Here is an 18,678-nt window from a genome sequence, read left to right as displayed (position 1 = left end):
AAAATACAGTTGGGGAATACTCTTTGGATATGCCAATACATTTCTCCTACACCCTGAAGTGACTTCAACAACAAGGATACTATTGCGTGTATCTTAAAACACCAATATATAGTTTTGACTTTCAGGAAGGAAGGGTTGAGGAAATAGAAAAGTTAGAACATACTTTATTGTAATGTGATGGCAGTTTGAATCCTCTAATGAAATCTAGGTCAGCCTTTCCCAGCAGTAAGTGTTCAACAAATTACAACCTATGAGGGGACCAGCAATGCCACGGTCAACATTTGCTTTTGAATTTTATTTACTTTGTATTTTAGTTATCTTTTATTAAGTGCCTTAAGCCAAAAAGTGCGGAACAAAAATGAAACGGTGCAATGAAAATGGATACAAAATTGGGTCCAGAGGGCAATCCCTCAGGCATGAAGTAAATGCAATTTCAGAGAACCATGGAAGAGAGTAGACCGTGATGGAAAAATGAGAGGGCATTCCAGTGAAGGGGGGCCAATAGATGTAGAAGGGTGTCTTTAAGGAGCCAGGACAGCCAAAGTCATTCGGACTACATCAATAGTTCTGATGCACTTCTTCTTGGATAAAGTCTTTCACAAAGTCAGGTAGTTCAAGAAAATCCCTGAAGGACACGAGCTGTTAAGCCTGTGCAAGGGGAGTTGAGATCAACTCCAAAAGTTATGGCAATAAGGCAAATACCCCAAGACCCTGCAGTACCTCTGATTAGAAGAGTGTTCTTCCTTGTGACAGCCAAGCCAGACCCTTCTTCCTGGGCCTCAGTCATGGTGACAAGAGGGAGGATGTCTTGCAGGCTCCTGCGGCAGTACTCTGGAGAGGACTTCATCAGCTACGGATTCTTAGATTCAGCGGCTCCGATTTCAGCGCCTTTCAAACAGCACTGATGGAGAATGAATATCCCCGGTTGTACTTTCCTTGATCATTCAGTCCTGGACGCTGGATCGGGATTTCCTGCTTCTGGCAGGTCCTTAGGAGGCTCCTGGAGCTTTTGGCCAGATCCATTCCCTCTTGGTGATGAAGGAACAGACCTCTTGCACCTTCCTTTCTTCTGTACTCACTCATGCATCCTCTTCAGGCTCACCCATAGCAGAACAAAAACAACTAGAGGGACCAAGACGTGCGAGGAATCATGGGAAGACCGGGTCGACGTCCCTTTCCGATCTTCGAAAAAAAGATGGAATACTCTGCACATACCACTAGATATCAAACTATATATGCAGAGCATAACATTCGAAGCAGATTCACAAGCATCAGAAAATAAGTTATTTTTCTTACCTTTGAATTGTGTTCCACTCTTCTGGAAAGTAATTGAGTTGGTATTTCTTTATTATTCCTAAAACAAATGTGTAAAAGTCTACCAATAGGGCTTACTCAACTGAATAGCGACTGCCATTCTAAAAGTTTAACATTGGGTTTTGCTTACCCTGAACCTCTTAATGCATTTCTAAAATAGTCTTAGAATTCTCACTTACCCTAGAGTTGCCGATTTCCCTGCTGAAAAGTATACAAAAAAGGTCCTGACCTTCGAATTGTGTTCCACTCTTCTGAAAAGTATCATTGGTATAACTATTTCTGTAACAGAAATACTATACAAGTTTATGACCAATGGGTTTTACTCACCTTGAATAGCTTGGCGCCATTCTAAATGTGTAAACAGTTCTTCTTACTTATACATGGTAGGGGACTGCCCCTCTGAAGAGTTCAGAAGTGTTGGGTTGGCTAAGAATTGGTGCAGTCACACTGTGTGAGACTACACAACATGTATATGCTTGCTATTGGGTAACCCACCTTTTGGTTTAGGTCTGTACTACACAAGTTGATAGTGTGACTGAGCAGCCAGGCCCATCTCAAGAGGGTTACATGTGAGCTGTACAATTGAAATCCGTAAATACAAGTAGCCAAGTAACACTTACACTCAAGGTTTAATTTCTAAAAATAGTGTTAGTTAAAATTTTCACAGAACTGGTAAATCTTCCTGAGCTGGGTCAACCCCAGAACGTTTTGCTTTACTAGTGTGATATTTTTCCTTAATACCGCAGTGAGTGGGAACCTTTTTCCACACTCAATCTTGAACTCTTTTTATGGGTTTTAAGACTCTCCATAGTGTCTTTTTAAAGTTATCCTTTTTAACAACTTCTTGGCAATAACTGCCTTTGTTGCTGGGTTCCCCTAGGGGCTCCCCTCTTAACTTTCTTTTGATAACCTTGAGAAACTGCAGTTCCCAAGAGTAGAAAGGATCTTTGGATCCTTTTTACATTTTGTTCAGTGAAACCAGCACACCCCACCTTATGTGGAGTGCTGGGGAGATGCAATGTATCCCCTTTCACACTAAAACTAACAATTCTGTTACAGGGCTAAGATTACCTTCAATGGTTGTTGGAAGTGATATCTTGTATTGAGTTGGTGCACCTTTACCGCGGGCTGTGTTCACAGCTGCAGTAAAGGCACCCAAGTGTGCTAATTTTACCAAAATGGCCCAGTCTTCTTTTTTTGCCATTTTTATGTTTGTCGTTTCTTGTTCCTTCCCTTGACATCCAGCGCGGGTGATTCCTTTGTGTGATTTTTATCTTCCGCGTGAGTCGCCTGGACTCCCCAACCAGGCTCCAGTTTGTCTGTGAGAGCAGGAAGTGAGGGAGGAGTCCACAATGCCCCAGCCCTTTGTATTACGCCTTGCTTGAATGGGGACAACCAGACCACCCCTTTTTGTAAAATTTCGGGAGACAATGCAGAGGTTGTGCTGTAGTTCCTGATACATACTGCGAATCTGGAAGCTGAAGAAAAGTCGACCACTGGAACAGAAACCGAAGAGGAAGAGGGAAGACCAAGGAAACGCGGCTGAAATGATTTCCAGCGACCGGAGAGCCTGCTGTGTAACCAGAGCTTGCTGTAGCCCTTCCTTCCAATCGACCTGCAGACTCTGAAATCGACCCAGAGCCTAGTGAGAAGAGAGTCTAGGGGCTTCGCAGAAGTCACCCTCCAGTACACCCGGTCCCACTGCTAGAATCCTGCGAGGGTGACTTCTGCGAAGCCCCTAGACTCTCTTCTTACCGTAGAAGAGTGAAGTACTCACCTGTTTGCCCAGTTTTCATAAATAACTGACTTTTGCTACTAAAGAACCTATCCCGACACTGCCCTTTGGTCACTAGTCCTAGTGCCCCCCCCACCACTCCCCCCACCTTTTGCCACTGAGAACACTCATGCTCCTAGAATAAGGGAAAGACTGTCAAAGGATTGGGCCTTTTGCCTAGAAAATAAAATAAGTGTTTAAAAGTGACTTACTTGTAAAGAGTTGTTTGGTAACTGTAATTCTAAGAGTGAACAGTTACAAAAGTTCTTACTTATCTTGGATGTGTGATGCACTATTCTTAAAAGTATGGTTAACATCTTTTCTTCCTTAGCAACTGTTTTGCCAGTCTAACAAAGCAGATTTGAAGTTATTTTACTCTCCTGTGATTAGGTTGTGCCTCTTCCCAAAAGTAAAGGGTTAGTTTCACCAGATTATTCCTGCAGGCAAATTGTACGAGTGCACTCCAACTGTTGGTATAACCAGATTAGTCCTTTGAGGATAACTGTATGAGTGTCCCCCAACTGGGCCTTGCTTCCCCTGACTTGCTGCTAGCCGGTCCAGAATAAGTCTGCATTAGGTTGTTGCCTGCCTAAAATAACTGAGTCATTCAGTAAAGTAACATTGGGTTTTACTTTCCCATTCATTGTGAGGTTAAAAAAGTAAGTGGGTTTTACTTACCTTGCGTTAGCTGTCTGCCATCCAAAAATAAGTTACAAGAGTTACTCCTTACCTCAATCTGTGTTTCACTGATTTCAAAAGCACCTGTAACTGTATATTACATCCTTAGGTTTTACTCTTAGTATAACTTATCACAAAATTAGTTATAGGTTTTTACTGCACCTAGAATAAGTTTGACTATTCACCAAAAGTATATTGTCCAGAAGTGATTTGTAATGAGAATCGTACAACTGGAAGGGTCTACTGCCCTTACATTACTGAACGTAATTGTGAAAAGTAACCACTGTTTTTTACTCCCCGATAATAGGTGTGACCTATACTGAATGTGTATGAAAAGGTTTGGACTTCCCTAGAACTACTGTCAGAGTTTCCAAATAAGGTTTATACTTTGGTCTGTGTACCTGCAAGTATAGTGTGGTGTTTTTATATTGGGATTTCAAAAAATGTGTTATTACTTACTTACTTACCCCCTAGATTTATCTGGGCCTACTTGTATTTAAATAAATCCTTTATTTTTACATAGTGTTCCAGTGTATCCTTGGACCATTTGTATTATAATTTCATGTGTACTGATTCTACAGCCTGCTCTCCCTCCTAAAATAAGCCTGGCTGCTCTGTCTGCGCTACCATGTACTCAGGTGGTACAGGCTTATACTAAGAGTGGAGCCTTACAGTTGAATGGTTTTACTAAGCCCCAAGTTGGGCTTGAGAAAAACTGTCCTAACAAATATTTATTCAACATCAATTTTGAAATAAGCATTCTTTAAAAAGTCAATTTGCATAACAATGTAAATATACTTTAAAATTACTTTTCAGAATCAACACAATTTAGTGGATAATCTTTGGATATGCTTCTTACAAAATTCATACACCCTGAGGTGACGTCAATCACAAGGACAGTAAAGGCAGTACTATATCTCACTAATATACTTTTCAGATTCTGAGTTTGCAGAAAGGAAAGGTTATGGAAGGAAAAAGGTTAGGCTGTTTCTCAGGATATGTAAGGATAACTAAATCAAGCTACCACCTATGAGGGACAAACAGTATCAAAGTCTATGGACTAGAAGAGTATTCGGGGAGCTAGGACAACTCAAGTCATTTGGGACACAGTATGGATCTGATGCACGTCTTAGATCAAAGTCTTGCACAAAGGTAGAGTTTTAGAAAAATCACTTGTAGGGTCACAAGCTGTCAAGTCTGTGAGAAGAGTTGTAATCAAGGTAAACCGATGTAATTCCCAACTGAGAAGAGCGTGGCTAAAAGACCAAGCCTAAACAGTCCCTCTGGTTTTAAGAAGAGTGGTCAGCTGGATTCAGTCTTGCTACAGCAGTACAGACCCTTGTTCCTGAGCCTCAGTCGTGGGGACAAGAGGGAGGATGTCTGGAGGGCTCCTGCAGCTGTACTTGGGAGGTCGTCGGCAGGTACAGGCTCTTTTCGGTTCAACTGCAATTTGCGGTTTCAGCGCTTAGCAAACAGCAATGTTGCAGATTTTGTACACCGGTTGGACTCTTTGCTCCCTCGGTCCTGCACTCTGGTGAGGGGACATTGGATCTGGAGGTCCTGCTTGTGGAGAGTCCTTCGGAGTCTCCTGGAGCTTCTAGCCAGATCGTTCTGCGGCAGACTTACTCTACTACGGACACTCAACCCCTGGCATTGGGCTTCCGAAGCAACGGAGAGGCACAGCAAGTCGGGCATGGTGGTCCAGTTGAGTTAGTCTCAGGGTTAGTTGGTCCCATTAACCCAAGGGGAGAAGTCGTTACGTCCGGAGCTTCTTTGTCGAGGTGAAAAAGGAGGTCAGCACAGCAGCAGCAGGGCTTCAAAGGGCAGTTCAAAGGTCCAGGAGGTTGCACCAAGCTTCGTTCACGGTTTCTTCGTCGGGCGTTTCTCACACTGCCTTTAGTCTCAAAATCCTCGCCTTTTATGATATATGATATGGCATTTGTAACGTGCCTATACACAAGTGTTTCAAGTTTCTCCCATCCATGCACAGCCTAGGCTGTCAATCACACAGCAGGGTGGCTGTCCTAAAAGGACAACCAGCGAATCAGGACTTGTTGCATTCAGGCATTCCTACTGACAAAGGACAGGGGAGTTTCGGGAGCCTCCCTCACATCCTGTCCTTCGTGACACTGGAGCCAGGGGCGGGCTTCAGGGCTGGAGCCTGCCAATGGCAAGACAAAGGGCTCAAACCTGTCTCAACGCACAGAGTAAAACCCAAGAAAGACCTCACAAACAGAAAATGGCTAAAAAAGAAGACAGGGGCCATTTTGACAATTGAGGTTTCAAGCCTGCGGTAGAAAAGCACAATGGCAGGAAAAATTAAACCACTGCCACCAGCCATTTAAAAGTAGTGAGGGTAACAAAAATGTTACATGAGAATGTAGGATAAGGGGCTACCAAGTAACCTCCCTGCACTCCACATATGATGGTAAGTAAAGTAAATTTCACTTTACTATTCTTGGGAACTGTAGTTCACACAAGAAAAGGTAGTTAAACCTTATGAGAAATCTAAAGGATTTCTCTGTGACACTGCACTGAAGGTGCCGTGTGTCACCATACAAATATCAGATGCCTATGGAGTTTGCCAGAATCCAAAAACAGTGAAAACAAATCCAAATCAGGTAAAACACGAGTGTGAGAAATAGGTCTCACTCAATCCAGGGGGAGAAGTGAAATGTCCCAAGTCCAGCAAAAGAGCTGGGGGTCTCCGGGTTGAAGGGAATTAGCAGAGAAATGAGAATTCTCTCCAACAATAAGGAATGTACTTCCCTTTGGACTGTTTTCTGAAAAGTGATAGTGGCGTCACTATCCATTCCTGAGAGAAGAATACGTTACATATGTTACCAAATGCTTACCTGTTTTGCAGTGCAAGTGTAATATTCCTGAAACAGAATAACCCCTACAGTGGCCAGGTTAATTTGTAACAGTGTTGGTATAACTAGAGTATTCCGGAAACAGAATAAACCTATAGGGTATCGCCACAGGGCCGGCTTACCTTGAATTACATCGAGTCATTCTAAAAGTTTAATGTGGTTTTACTCCCCATGAATAGCATGCTGTCATTCTACATGTCCAACTAGGTTTTAATCACCTTAAACTGCATACTGCTCTTCGAAATAAGATATATACTTTGGTTTGCATTCCATACATAGTGTTGGTTTTTATAATTGTGTTTATGGATAATAGTACTTAACTTTCTAAAGAAGACTCTTTGCCTGTGTATATATAAAATTAACGATTATTGAATACATAATTATGTGTTTCTTTGGACCATATACGTTACAATTTCTTTGTACCCATCTTTAGCCCCCTCTCGCTCCTGAGATAAGCCGGGCAGCTCCGTCATTGCTACCATTATCTCAGGTGGTACAGTCTTATACAAAGAGTTGAGTTTGTTATGCCCAAAGGTATAGTTTTATAAAGCCCCTAGATGGACTTTAGAAAAACTGTCCTAACGGGGATCCAAAAAGCCTGCGTCTACAACCTTGTTTTTGCTGTGTATCTGACATTTACAATTTCATGTTGTGTACTCCTGTACCGCACTTGTGTTGTTTATTTCTCAGACGTGTGGTCACTGGAGCCATGTTCCTCTATGCACACCAGTGCAAAATTTGCAGAGCAGCATGAGATAGCCCGAGTAAAGCACTGCCAATGCGGTCTGTACATGAAGGTTCTCATCCAGCATCATTGTCTGGAAGCCAAATAGTGCCCCTTCTACTACCACAAGTTCTAAAATGTTGATGTGCAACTAGGCTTCCTAAGTACAAAGGGGGCAACGGTCCTGACAGATGAGGTAGTAGACTAGGTTTTTGTCGATGGTGGAGCTGCTGACGGGTCCTTGGATAACTTGCCTTTGGATGTGGTCTTGTGGCTGGCTGATGGCATCAGCAATTTTCTCGCGGATGGAATCTGCTCACCAGTAGGCTAACCGTCTACGGATCCGGTGACCGTCCCCTCTACAATCTGGGTCCCGCAGCGGCCGTCAAAGAATGTGTCTGAGCATGCAACAATTTTACCTTTATTTGGATTTTCACCAGGTTAGCATCCTCAAAAGGAACTCTAACTCTCTTGCTAGAGGGAGCACACTCTTTGGACCCACCACCCCTGCGGCATCAATATGCCCCGAAGCTGCATCGGAGGCCTTCTCTTCCTCAATCCAAGCCACTAGCCTTCTATGGCGGTCCTTCCATGTCCTGAGGAGAAGGCCTGGTTAATCAAACACCTTTCCGTATCGCGGTCGGGATGTAGGAAGTAAATGCACCCGAGCAGCGGATCTTCGATGCGCATGGGCTTCAGGCCGCAGTACACAGGCCCTGGAGAGACTTTTCTTTGTGGCATCCGCCATGGTGTTGAAGGAAAGGCCCAAGTCTGGGCCTGTGGCAACTTCCAGTCCGTGATCCCACAATGGACTAAGGACCTCCTCCGGCAACGGGTCCGCTCCGCCAGTAGTAACAAGACTGAAGATGAAGAATCAAGACAAATTCTAGCACAAATAGGCAAAAAAACGCAAAATGTTCAAGGAGCAAAACACAAGGACTGCCAACACCTGTGTGTGACGAGCGTCATTGGCTGGAGCAGTAGGACCCAAAGTGACACTGATGGGCTATAAAAGTGACTAGCAGTTTTTAGCTTAAAGCTAAACTGATTTCATTTTACTTGATTCCCAGCCTGATGGGGAATATTCATGGGCATGTGAATTCGTGCAATACACCATGCAGGAAAAGTGGGGAAATTCGTGCAAATTGATTCTCTAAGTTCCATCCACTTTCCACCATACTCTTGGGACGTCCAACGGAGCAGGTGAGAACTGGAGCATATTGCAAAGCAGCATCAATTAAAAATGTCCACCAAGTTCCTGCATAGGCACACCCTATACACACCCTGCCCAGCACTACACAGACTGCTGCCCAGTGGTGCAGATCAGTGTAAGGGTAGAATTAGCTTTTGGAGTTTTTACAGTCTCATTTTATGGGACGCCTAGACTTCTTGCTTTTTCCTGCACCTTATTTTTATGGTCAGACACTCAAGTAGACGTCCCTTTGCCACAATTTATTTTACATGCTATCCCCTATGGCTCTTAGGACAAATGTGCTCTTTAAGAACCCCTTGGCTTTGGAGCGATTACACTAATTCTGTGGCATAAGCCGTTTGCAGCTATAATTTAGTTTTGGCTTCATCACTGCTGAGGTCACAATGACTGCATTAGCAGCACAATGTACCAGTAAGGAAGCCTCGAAGTCTCAGAAGGTTAGATTGTAAATAGGTTTTAGTTTCAGGCGACCACTGGCTCTACATCTTACTAGCCCTCAGCCATCTAGTGCTCCATCTTCAAATCAGGTTTGTATGGCAAGCAGCAAAGGTGATGCCTGGGAGCCGTGGTGTCTCGAGACTTCAGACACCCACATCTACACAGGCCTCCCTAGTGATGCAACTACTGTGCGTTTCTGGTGGTCACACATACTCCCCCGTCAGGATGTCCTTAAGGTACACTGTACTCTGTTGGAAATCTGCACCATACCTTAAACATTGGTGCCTCATCCCCTCCCGTTCTCCCTCCCCCATTTACTCCAAGCACATGGCCAAAAGACTCCCATTAGTAGAAAGAGCAGCTCCTGCACTCCACTTTAACATGGCAAAGAAACACTGGAACCTGTGCACTCCAGACAACAACCCAGGACTAGGACCACACCAAGGCTCCTTGTTAAGACTCGGCAAGCATAGTTGAAGTTACTCACCTCATAAATCAGAGCCTTACAAGGCCAGCACAATTAGCCTCTGAACAAGCTTAGTCATGTCCAGGACTTCAGCTGTGCTGTAATGCACCAACAGCAGGTAGGACAATACCGCTCCAGCATCATCTTCCCTTCATTTGAACCATTGGTGCTCGGCCTACAGCATCTTCATCACCAAGGCTAGAACCTCATTTGAAGCAACTGCACAAAGACTCATCACTTTGTTAATCTCTACTGCACCCAGCAAAGTCACCCTTGATCCTTGGTATCGTATTGTTTATTTATGTAGCACCTATACACAGGCAAGTGTTTCAAAGCGCTCAAGGAGGGTGGCAACACTGGGGGTTGGGGGAAGAGTTGCTCAGAGGCCTTGAAACTCTGAAACAATAATAGTCTGCACAGGCAGAGTAAGAGCATAGAAAATACATTTAACATTACAGGATATAGCAAATGGGCCAGATGGCAATTACGGGTGAAGACAAGGGAGAGACAGACAAACTATCTTCAAGCGTGGTGTGTACATCTTGCGCCATCTTCAATAGCAGTCATCTTGTGCGTACCATGCACCTTCTTCACTGGACTGGACTGGACCATTCATTTACTCCATAACAAGAGGCTTGTAGCTGGTACCGACCCAATGTTCTGCTATGCAACAATAGTTGGACAATATCTTTTCACCATAACAGCAGTTCCCCCTTCAACCCCCCCATTGGTTATGTGACTGCGAACTTGTCCAAACCACAAAGACAACGCAAACCTAGACTTTCAGTACTTTTTCTCCTTACTCCCCTTTGGAGAGTACAGCGTATTCCTCTCAGCCGTGCTTACCCCTTGGAGGATCAAGCACTATGCAAAGGTTTGACTTCTTGAACACCAAGTTAGACTTTAAGAAAAGCCAGCCAATGAACAAACTATTAATCCTATGCAGTCATAGGCATGTACAGCAGGTAGAGCACATACCTGGCGTTTGATTGAAACCAGCTCCATATCCAGTTGTCGGAGGACCGTGGTTGCAGCAGTGGCATTTGCAGAAACCGCTGCAACATCCTCTTGGGTGAGAAACATTCCTTTTGGTGGTTTTCTTTTGGCTCTGTTTTTAGCTTGCGAGGGATACTTCTCTTTCTTTACATGAGGAATAGTGTCGTTTTTTGGCACCTGCAAACAAATTAAACTCATTAGTCTCATAATAGGGATACTCTTGGCCACTCAAAGCCGTACCATCATTAAAAAGGCACACCTTTCCCTTTAGGTGCCTTGGAACCAGGAAGCACATCACACTCACAGCACTAACCACACAATCACAAGCCCCGCTTAGTTCATTCTTCTATAGGAGACATGAAGCAGATGAGCAAATAAATGACCAAACTTACAACTGAAGGATTCTAAAGTACTATGTACAGGTATGCAGTACTCTAGTCCTTAATACCCCATGAGTTCTCGAAAGGTCATGGAGAGCGTGAGAGAAAAGAGGACTGGCTGTTTGGGAATTCTCAGACATGCAGAAGTCTTTTTACATCTAAAACCTACTGTTTACCAAAAGCAAAGGGTTGAACTTCAATGGCTGTCTGGTAGACGAGGGAAGGGCCATTTATCTGGAAGGCAGAGGGAGCTACGTTGCCCCTAAACCATGTAGAAAATAGGCCCAGTGAGGACAGCCATTTTTAGCATACAAGCCACCACGATGTACAAGACGATCCACTGAGCTATAGATATATTGGCAACAATTGTTTGGAAGAGCCCACCAACATGCGAGAACCATCTGCTGTTAGATGATACTTGACAGCAGGGAGACGCTTCAACACCCCCTGCAATGGCGACAGCGAGACTAGCACTGAGAAACACCACAATGTGCAGGTGGGGGATGGAGAAATTACTTGCAGGTAATGTTCCATGTATTCTTCTCCTGCAGATTCCTCATCACATATCCATTAAAACAAACATTTGACGGGGCGTAGTACCACTCGACCGTCGATACATCGACTCTGCCACTCGTCTGCTCTGTCGGCCGCCACAGATACTAACAGCACTACACTCCCATACCTCCCCATCCTCTGATACCTCCACCCCCGAGCTCAGCCGGACGATGAATCTATATGATTTGGGCAGAACATAGCCAAAAAACTTTAAACAAGGAACCGGACTGAACTGAAAGTCAGTGACTGACAGCATTGCAAAGCAACAAACTGTGCCTAATACATAACTCTTCATAGTCTCGTCCCAGCAGAAGGGGACTACCAAATATCAATTGTGCTAGGGAGAATCATTTTTATGCCTTATCCCCTCTCCTAGTGAGACCCTCGGCACTTTTTGCTGGACTTCTGGACCTTTTTCTTTCTATTCTGAAAAAGTGAAGCCTTTTTTCATTCATTCTTATTTGCCGACATTTGGAACTCCGTTTTCTGTATTACCTTTACTATGGAGTCTACTTTCCTACATCTCTTTAAAGGAATAACTTTTGCAGCACACAGCACCATTATGCGCAGTGTTGCTGGGAGGCTGTGGGTTCTCCTTTGAGATTTGTTCCTTATGCTTACTCCAGTTATTTAGGATAGAGGGATACTTTGTATGCTTCCTAAAACTTTATACCATGAGAGATTAGAAGACACCACCTTAGGCAGTGTGATAAGGGAATACCCAGTATTCCACTTCTCTGCGTTCCTGTGACTTTTTAGTCAAACAACCCTATAGTAATGGCTGGTGGCAGTGGATGCGTTCTACCAATTAATGCGCTATTTTTTACCGCAGACTATTCAGACTTGGTTGTCCACAATAGGGTCACCTATGTTGTGACATGGTGGCTCCTTTCTTTTTGCGCCATTTGGACAGCCACCTGCCTCTTTTTGTAGAATGCTGAGAGAGTTTGCAGAGTGTGTGGGAAAACGGAATAAGAAGGTGAGGTTCCTGCAGTGAAAGGCAAGTCAGCCACTGGAACGGAAGTAAATTAAGCTGAAGACTACCAGAGACGCCTGCAGGCCCTTCCAATCACTGAAGGGACCACTGCTGTCCTGACCCAATTCTCTACTGGACAGAGAAGCTCCGAAGAGGACTCCTTGCCTTTTGGCAGGTGGGATCAACTAGCCCTGAGAATACAATTTGAGGCAGCTCCAGAGGTGCTGTTCCTTTCCAGAGCTGCAGACTGCAGATTCCAGGAGACCTTTGACCCATTTGCAGTGCAACGTCTTTGCGTGGACGAATCCGTCCAAATCTTTGCTGAGCTCCAGTTGGACCTCCAGAGAAATGATCCCCGCCCACCCCGTCATCTAAGTCCCCTCCACAAAGCAGTACAAGCGTAAGGAGGTGGGAAAAGAATTTAGAATGCCCAATTAAATTGCAGAATAGAGGACCGCCTTGCCAAAGGCCAAATCTTGCCCATGAAAAGAATCCAAGGAGTATTGTTTGACAAAAGTATGGACAGAGACCCATGTGGCTGCTTCACAAATGTTACGAATGGGAACACCTCTCTGCAGGGCATTAGAGGCAGCCACACCTCTAGTAGAATGGGCCCGTAAGCCTACCAGAGGGTCCTTACCCGCCAAGCAGTAACATTCAAAAATTGTCAAGATAATCCATCTAGACAAAGTCTGCTTAGTAACAGCATGTCCCAAACGCCTTCCAGCGTATCCTACAAAGCGGATTGCCCACTCTGACCCAAGACATGCGTGAGATGTAGAAACTTCAAGCTCTCCTAGGATCCAACCTATGGAGCCTCTCCTTTTCCTTACCAGGATGCAGAGGAGGATAGAACGCCAGAAGAATGACCTTCTGGCTCAAATGAAATTCCGACACAACTTTCGGAAGAAAAGGACGAACCCCAAGGACAACCCTGTCCTTATGAAACACTGAACGCTGTGAAGGGTGGCTTAACAGAAACTGCCTGCAACTCACTCACTCTGCGAGCGGAAGTGACCGCAACTAGAAATACAGTTCAAGGTCAACAGTCTCAAAGGGCAAGAATGTAAAGGCTCAAACGGAGCTCCCATGAGGAATTTTAGAACCAGGTTCAAATCCAAACCGGGCACCTGGAAAGAAGATGGTGGGAACACATTAGTAAGCCCTTTCAGAAACTGAGAAATCAAAAGCAGTTTTAAAATAATAACACTCCTCAGAGGAGCTCTTAATTATGGACAGCGCCACCTTGTGGGCTAACGAAAGAAAAAAAGACAGAACCAGAGGAATGGCACATGAAAAAGGATCCACATTCTTAACCCTGCACCAGTCACAGAACTTTCTCCAACGGCAACGGTACAGGGACTTTGTTGCTAGCCTTCTGGCCGAAAGCAACACCTCCATCACGTCTTCAGGGAGGTCCCAATCCTTATACCTTAACCTTTCAAAAGCCAAGCCTGAAGATTGAGGGACTTGACCTCTAGATGGAGAACGTGACCCCCTTCTTGTGAGAGCAGATTGTCTCGGTTGGGAAGACTGCGTGGAGGGCAGATGGACATGTCGAGAAGATCCGGGTACCATGTTCTCCTGGCCCATGCCGGAGCAATGAGGATCATTTGGGAACCGAACCTCCATAACCTCTGCAGCACTTGCGGAATGACGGGGACTGGAGGAAACACGTACAGCAGTGGGAAGGACTACTCCACTACGAATGCGTCCCCTAAGGCTCCTTTTGGAGGAAATTCCCGCAAGCAGAATCTTTTGCACTTCCGGTTGACACTGGTGGCGAAGAGATTCACTTGTGGGGTCCCCCCAAAGGGCGAAGATCTCCAAGAGAACTTCCTGAGCCAGCTCCCACTCGTGAGAGACCGTGCTCTGCCTGCTCAGAGCATCCGCTGCCGCGTTTTCGTCTCCGGCCAGATGAACTGCCGAGATCGAAATTTCCTGCTGGATGGCCCACAACCAGAGCTGCATCGCATCTCTGCACAGTGGGAGACCCTGCCCACCCCTTTTGTTGAGGTAGTGCATGGCCACTGTATCGTCCGTCAGAATCAGGACATTCTTCCCCCCGCACAGACGGCAGAAAAGCATTCAGTGCTTGCCTGACGGCCCTCAGCTTCAACAGATTGATATGGAGTCTGGACTCCGACGGAGACCAATGACCGCTGACTGCCAACTTGTTGGAATGAGCTCCCCATCCCGTGAGGGATGCGTCCGTCACAATCGTCCCCTCCGGCCAGGATAGCCAAAATGGAGCCCCCGTCAGATTGCCTTAGACGGCCCACCACAGAAGATCCTGGGCGACCGAGGGCGGCACCTGAACGGGATCCGACATCCTGCCGGAGGACTGACCACTGCATCTTGAAAGCCCAATGCAGAGATCTCATCCGCAGCCCGGCCTCTGGCACCAGGAGAATGCAGGATGCCATGAGGCCGAGCAACCTCAAGAACTCGAACGCCGTGAGACTCTGGGCATGTTGAAACTTGTTCACCTACTGTAGAATGTGATGAGCCCTCACCTGGGGCGGAAAACAGCCCCATGGATGTGTCGAGCACCGCTCCGATGTACTGGAGCAGCTAAGTAGGTGTCAAGTGGGACTTCTTTAAGTTGAGGAAGAAGCCCAGCTTGTGAAGGGAGTAGCAGGTGACTGACCGATGATCCAGGACTTGCTCGGGAGAGCGCACCCTGATCGACCAATCGTCCAGGTAGGGGTAGACGTGAATCCCCCCCCTTTCCTGAGATACGCTGCCACCACCACCATGAGCTTGCTGAAGACCCTCGGGCGGAGGTCAATCCGAACGGCAGGACCCGAAACTGAAAGTGGGAGTCGCCAACCGCGAACCTCAGGTACTTCTTGTGCTTGGGATGAATGGGCACGTGAAAGTAAGTGTCCTTGAGGTCGAGATACACCAACCAGTCCTGAAGTTGAAGGGCCTGGAGGACTTGAGAAAGAGCAACCACCTTGAACTTGTCCTTCCTGAGGAGCTTGTTCAAACCACGCAAGTCGATGGGTCTCAATCCCCAGTCTTTTTTCGGGATAAAAAAATATGGGGAATACCATCCCTTGTTCCTCTTTGCTACAGGCACCAGTTCTATGGCGCCTTTCTCCAGCAAGGATTTGATTTCCTGCACAAGGAGCGGATCCGGACTGTTCAAAGAGATTCCCTGGTGGATTGTCGTGAGGCCTCTGCTGGAAAGGAAGACAGTAGCCGTGGGCTGCGATCTCCAGAACCCACACATCTGAAGTAATGGCACGCCATTCTACAAGATGCTGCGCCAGCCTTCCCCCAACCGGCGAACCATGGGTCATGGCCTCAGGACTGAGCTGGAGTGGCTGCAACAGTGCCTGAGGGCAAAGAGGCAACTGCTCGAGCGGCCTTGGCACCTCAAGTACCTTGTTTTCCACCTACGGTACTGAGACGTTGGCCCCTTTGACTGGCTGATCCCCCTCGATCTACCAAAAGATGAGTAGTATCGAAAGGAACCTCCCCTCCATTGCCGTCCCCTAGGACAAAAAAGCAGAGGTTGGCAAACTGCAGCGCTCAACGACTTCGCTGCAGCCTTTGAGGTCTGCAACCCCTCAAGGCTCTCGTCAGCCTTGCTGCCAAAAAGATGGACACCATCAAAGGGCATGTTGAGGAGCCGGGCTTGCAAGTCAGCAGCAAACCCCAACTTGCGCAACCACGCAAACCTGCGCATCACGGCGCTCGCCGCCATGGACCGGCTGACAAAGTCTGCCATGTCCAGACCGGACTGAACGGATTCACACATGGTATCCTTGCCATCCTGAATAAGGGCAAGAAAACCATCCAGTTCCTCCCCTTCGGGAATATGTTCAGCCACCAAAGAGAATTCCACAGAGTATGAGTGAAACGTGCTAAGGCACACACAGAGTTGGCTGCCTGTAAAGCCCTATCCCCTGAAGAAAACACTTTTTTCACCCAGCCATCAAAGACTCTTCGGAGCAGTCCAAGCCGGCGCCACCCTTCTCTGTAAAGCCATAAGAAATGGCAGCACCGGGTCAGTGGGTGGACCTTGGTCAAGGATATCTGTCAGGTCATCCTGCAGAAAATCCACTGGTGGCGCAGACCACCCCAAGTACTCAGTCACCCTTGACATGAGTCGCCTGTACGAAGATTCAGCATGTGTACCAGGCTCAGGCCTGCCAAACTCGACCTCCGGGGAGGTATCAAGACCACTGGCATCGTGCAAAGACTGACGCAGGTCTTCCAACTGGCTATGACCAGACAAGAGTTTGTCAGGAACCTCATCAGGAACCAAACCTTCCTAAGACCCTTCATCCACCTCAGGAATATAATCCAGAGGCTGGAACAAATCCCTGGATGAGGGCACAAAAAAAGGGCCGCCCTGACTTTTTCAGGGCCTTCCTCAGAGTTTCCACCGATGCACGGGGTACCTCCGGGAAAGCCTCCACAAAAGGCGTTGAGGGCTTCGATGGAATCTGCGTCGACGTCGAGCGTGGCCCCAATGGCTTCGACACAGGCCTCGAGGGCGGTGGCCTGAGCGTGTCCTTCGACTGCCTCGGCGCCGATGGAGTCGACGACTTCCTCAGAGGCACCGCCTCGAGAGAGTCCCTCGACGGACATGGTGGCGATGACGTCTTCTTAGAAGACCTCACAGGTTCCGCCGGTCTCGAGGGCGTCTAGGACCGGGACCTGGAGCAGGCATGGCTAGAGCGATCCACTTTGTCCGATAGGGACCACGAAGGCTCCCGATGATCGCGCCGACCGCCCGAGCCCGAAGGCGTGCGAGCGGTGGCCCTAGCACATTCCCTGCTGCCTTCTTTCGAAGGCGCGGACGTAACAGAGCCCTGCGATTGGAAAATCGCCATCATCTCCGTACGAAATGTATCCCATTCCGCAGGAGAAGAATGCTTGTTGGGACAAGCAACCCGCCGTCTGGCGGAGTCCTTGGACGAGGAAGGCAACCGGTGACTGCGCTTCCGCGAGTGCCTCGAAGAGGCAGAGGAATGGCGGGAACCACTCCGGGACCGAGACCCCCTGGATTTACCCCAACGATGCAGAGAGTCGCCCCTCGAATCATCAGTCGAAAGCCCAGCAGATTTCGACTTACGGGGTTTGGAAACCCTACCAACCGACAGCTTCTTTCACTCCCGCTAGGCCTTTGACATCAAAGACTGGCATTCATCGCAGTCATCGGTGGCGTGGTCCTCGCCGAGGCACCAGACACAGACGTCGTGCGGGTCCGTAAGTGACATTTTGGAACCGCAGTCCCGACACTTCTTGAATCCCCACCCCGGGGTAGAAGACGACATGATATGATTCACAAACCAAGTTCAAAGAACCAATAGAACAGAAGAACAGAAGAACCGAGGCGCGCCGAGATCTCTGAAGCGAACACGTAACAGAAAAAACGGAACTGAGGCTACGGGCGTTGTGCGTCCTACATAAAACATCTGGTGACGTCAGCCGTCGGAGGAGGTCCTCGAAGGGGCGTATCTACGTCAGACGCAGGACGCAGCTGTGGCCATTACCTGTCACAGATGTGAAATACGTCGGAGGAACCAATCCCTTCGAATGGCCTGAATGCACTTTATGCCCGATTGGCTGACTGCTGAATGTCCTGAGTGATTGGTTGCCTGAGTGTGACCCAGCAGAATGAATGGGAGATCAACTAGTATATCTGGGGGCCTCTCACTGCTAGAATTCGTTCAGAAGCTGGAGTTGAAACTAACATTGAAACTGAAGCTGAATCTTGAAGCCGAGCCGGAAGAAGGTTGACTGCTGTCTCCCTTCGCGGAAATCCGAAAGCCGCCGAGCCTGATCCAAGAGGACCTTGTTAGGTTCCCTCTTCCCGTGCTCCGAGGGACCATTCAGCACCGCTAACCTTTGTCGAAGCTCCCTGGAAGTCAAACCCTCAACAGGCTGCCGACCGGAGACGGGGACCGCCGAGGAGAACGAAGATAAGCACCGGAAATTCCGTCCACCAGGGTTTGCATAACCGCTGGAGGCCCGTCAAAGCAGTGTTGCCCAGAAGAGGGGACCGCTTGACGCCGTGCCATTGACAACCGGAGCCGCAGCGCTCCTTTGCCTAAGACTTGATTCACTGACGTGCTCGTCTGCACCGCCGCGAGCCTTATCCCACCGGAGAAGGCCAGGCCGTCAACGCGCCGAGGAGCATCCGCCGGTGGTTTTCCCGCCAACCAAAGACCATAGAGATGCCAGACGGCTTGACGCCCTTGCAGGGCCACAGTTCTTCACAAACTTTTTGCGGTTATGAACTATGGACATCGAGGTGCCCCGCACTCCTTT

General features: G+C 47.4%; 1 protein-coding gene across 3 annotated transcripts in view; it reads right to left on the bottom strand.

The window, feature by feature from the left end:
• The window catches only part of RCOR1 (REST corepressor 1), a 297,736-nt gene that overhangs the window by 119,473 nt on the left and 159,585 nt on the right, over window positions 1-18,678 (bottom strand). For all 3 annotated transcript variants that reach the window (XM_069638105.1, XM_069638102.1, XM_069638103.1), the window contains one exon: window positions 10,459-10,653. In XM_069638105.1, the coding sequence (XP_069494206.1) occupies window positions 10,459-10,653 (195 nt within the window). The remainder of the gene's footprint in view (window positions 1-10,458; window positions 10,654-18,678) is intronic.

The sequence above is a fragment of the Ambystoma mexicanum genome, chromosome 14, assembly GCF_040938575.1.
Source record: "Ambystoma mexicanum isolate Mex_15411 chromosome 14, UKY_AmexF1_1, whole genome shotgun sequence".
Lineage (NCBI taxonomy): Eukaryota > Metazoa > Chordata > Amphibia > Caudata > Ambystomatidae > Ambystoma > Ambystoma mexicanum.
The sequence above is the reverse complement of the archived record's forward strand: the minus strand, read 5'-3'. Positions and strand labels throughout refer to the sequence as shown.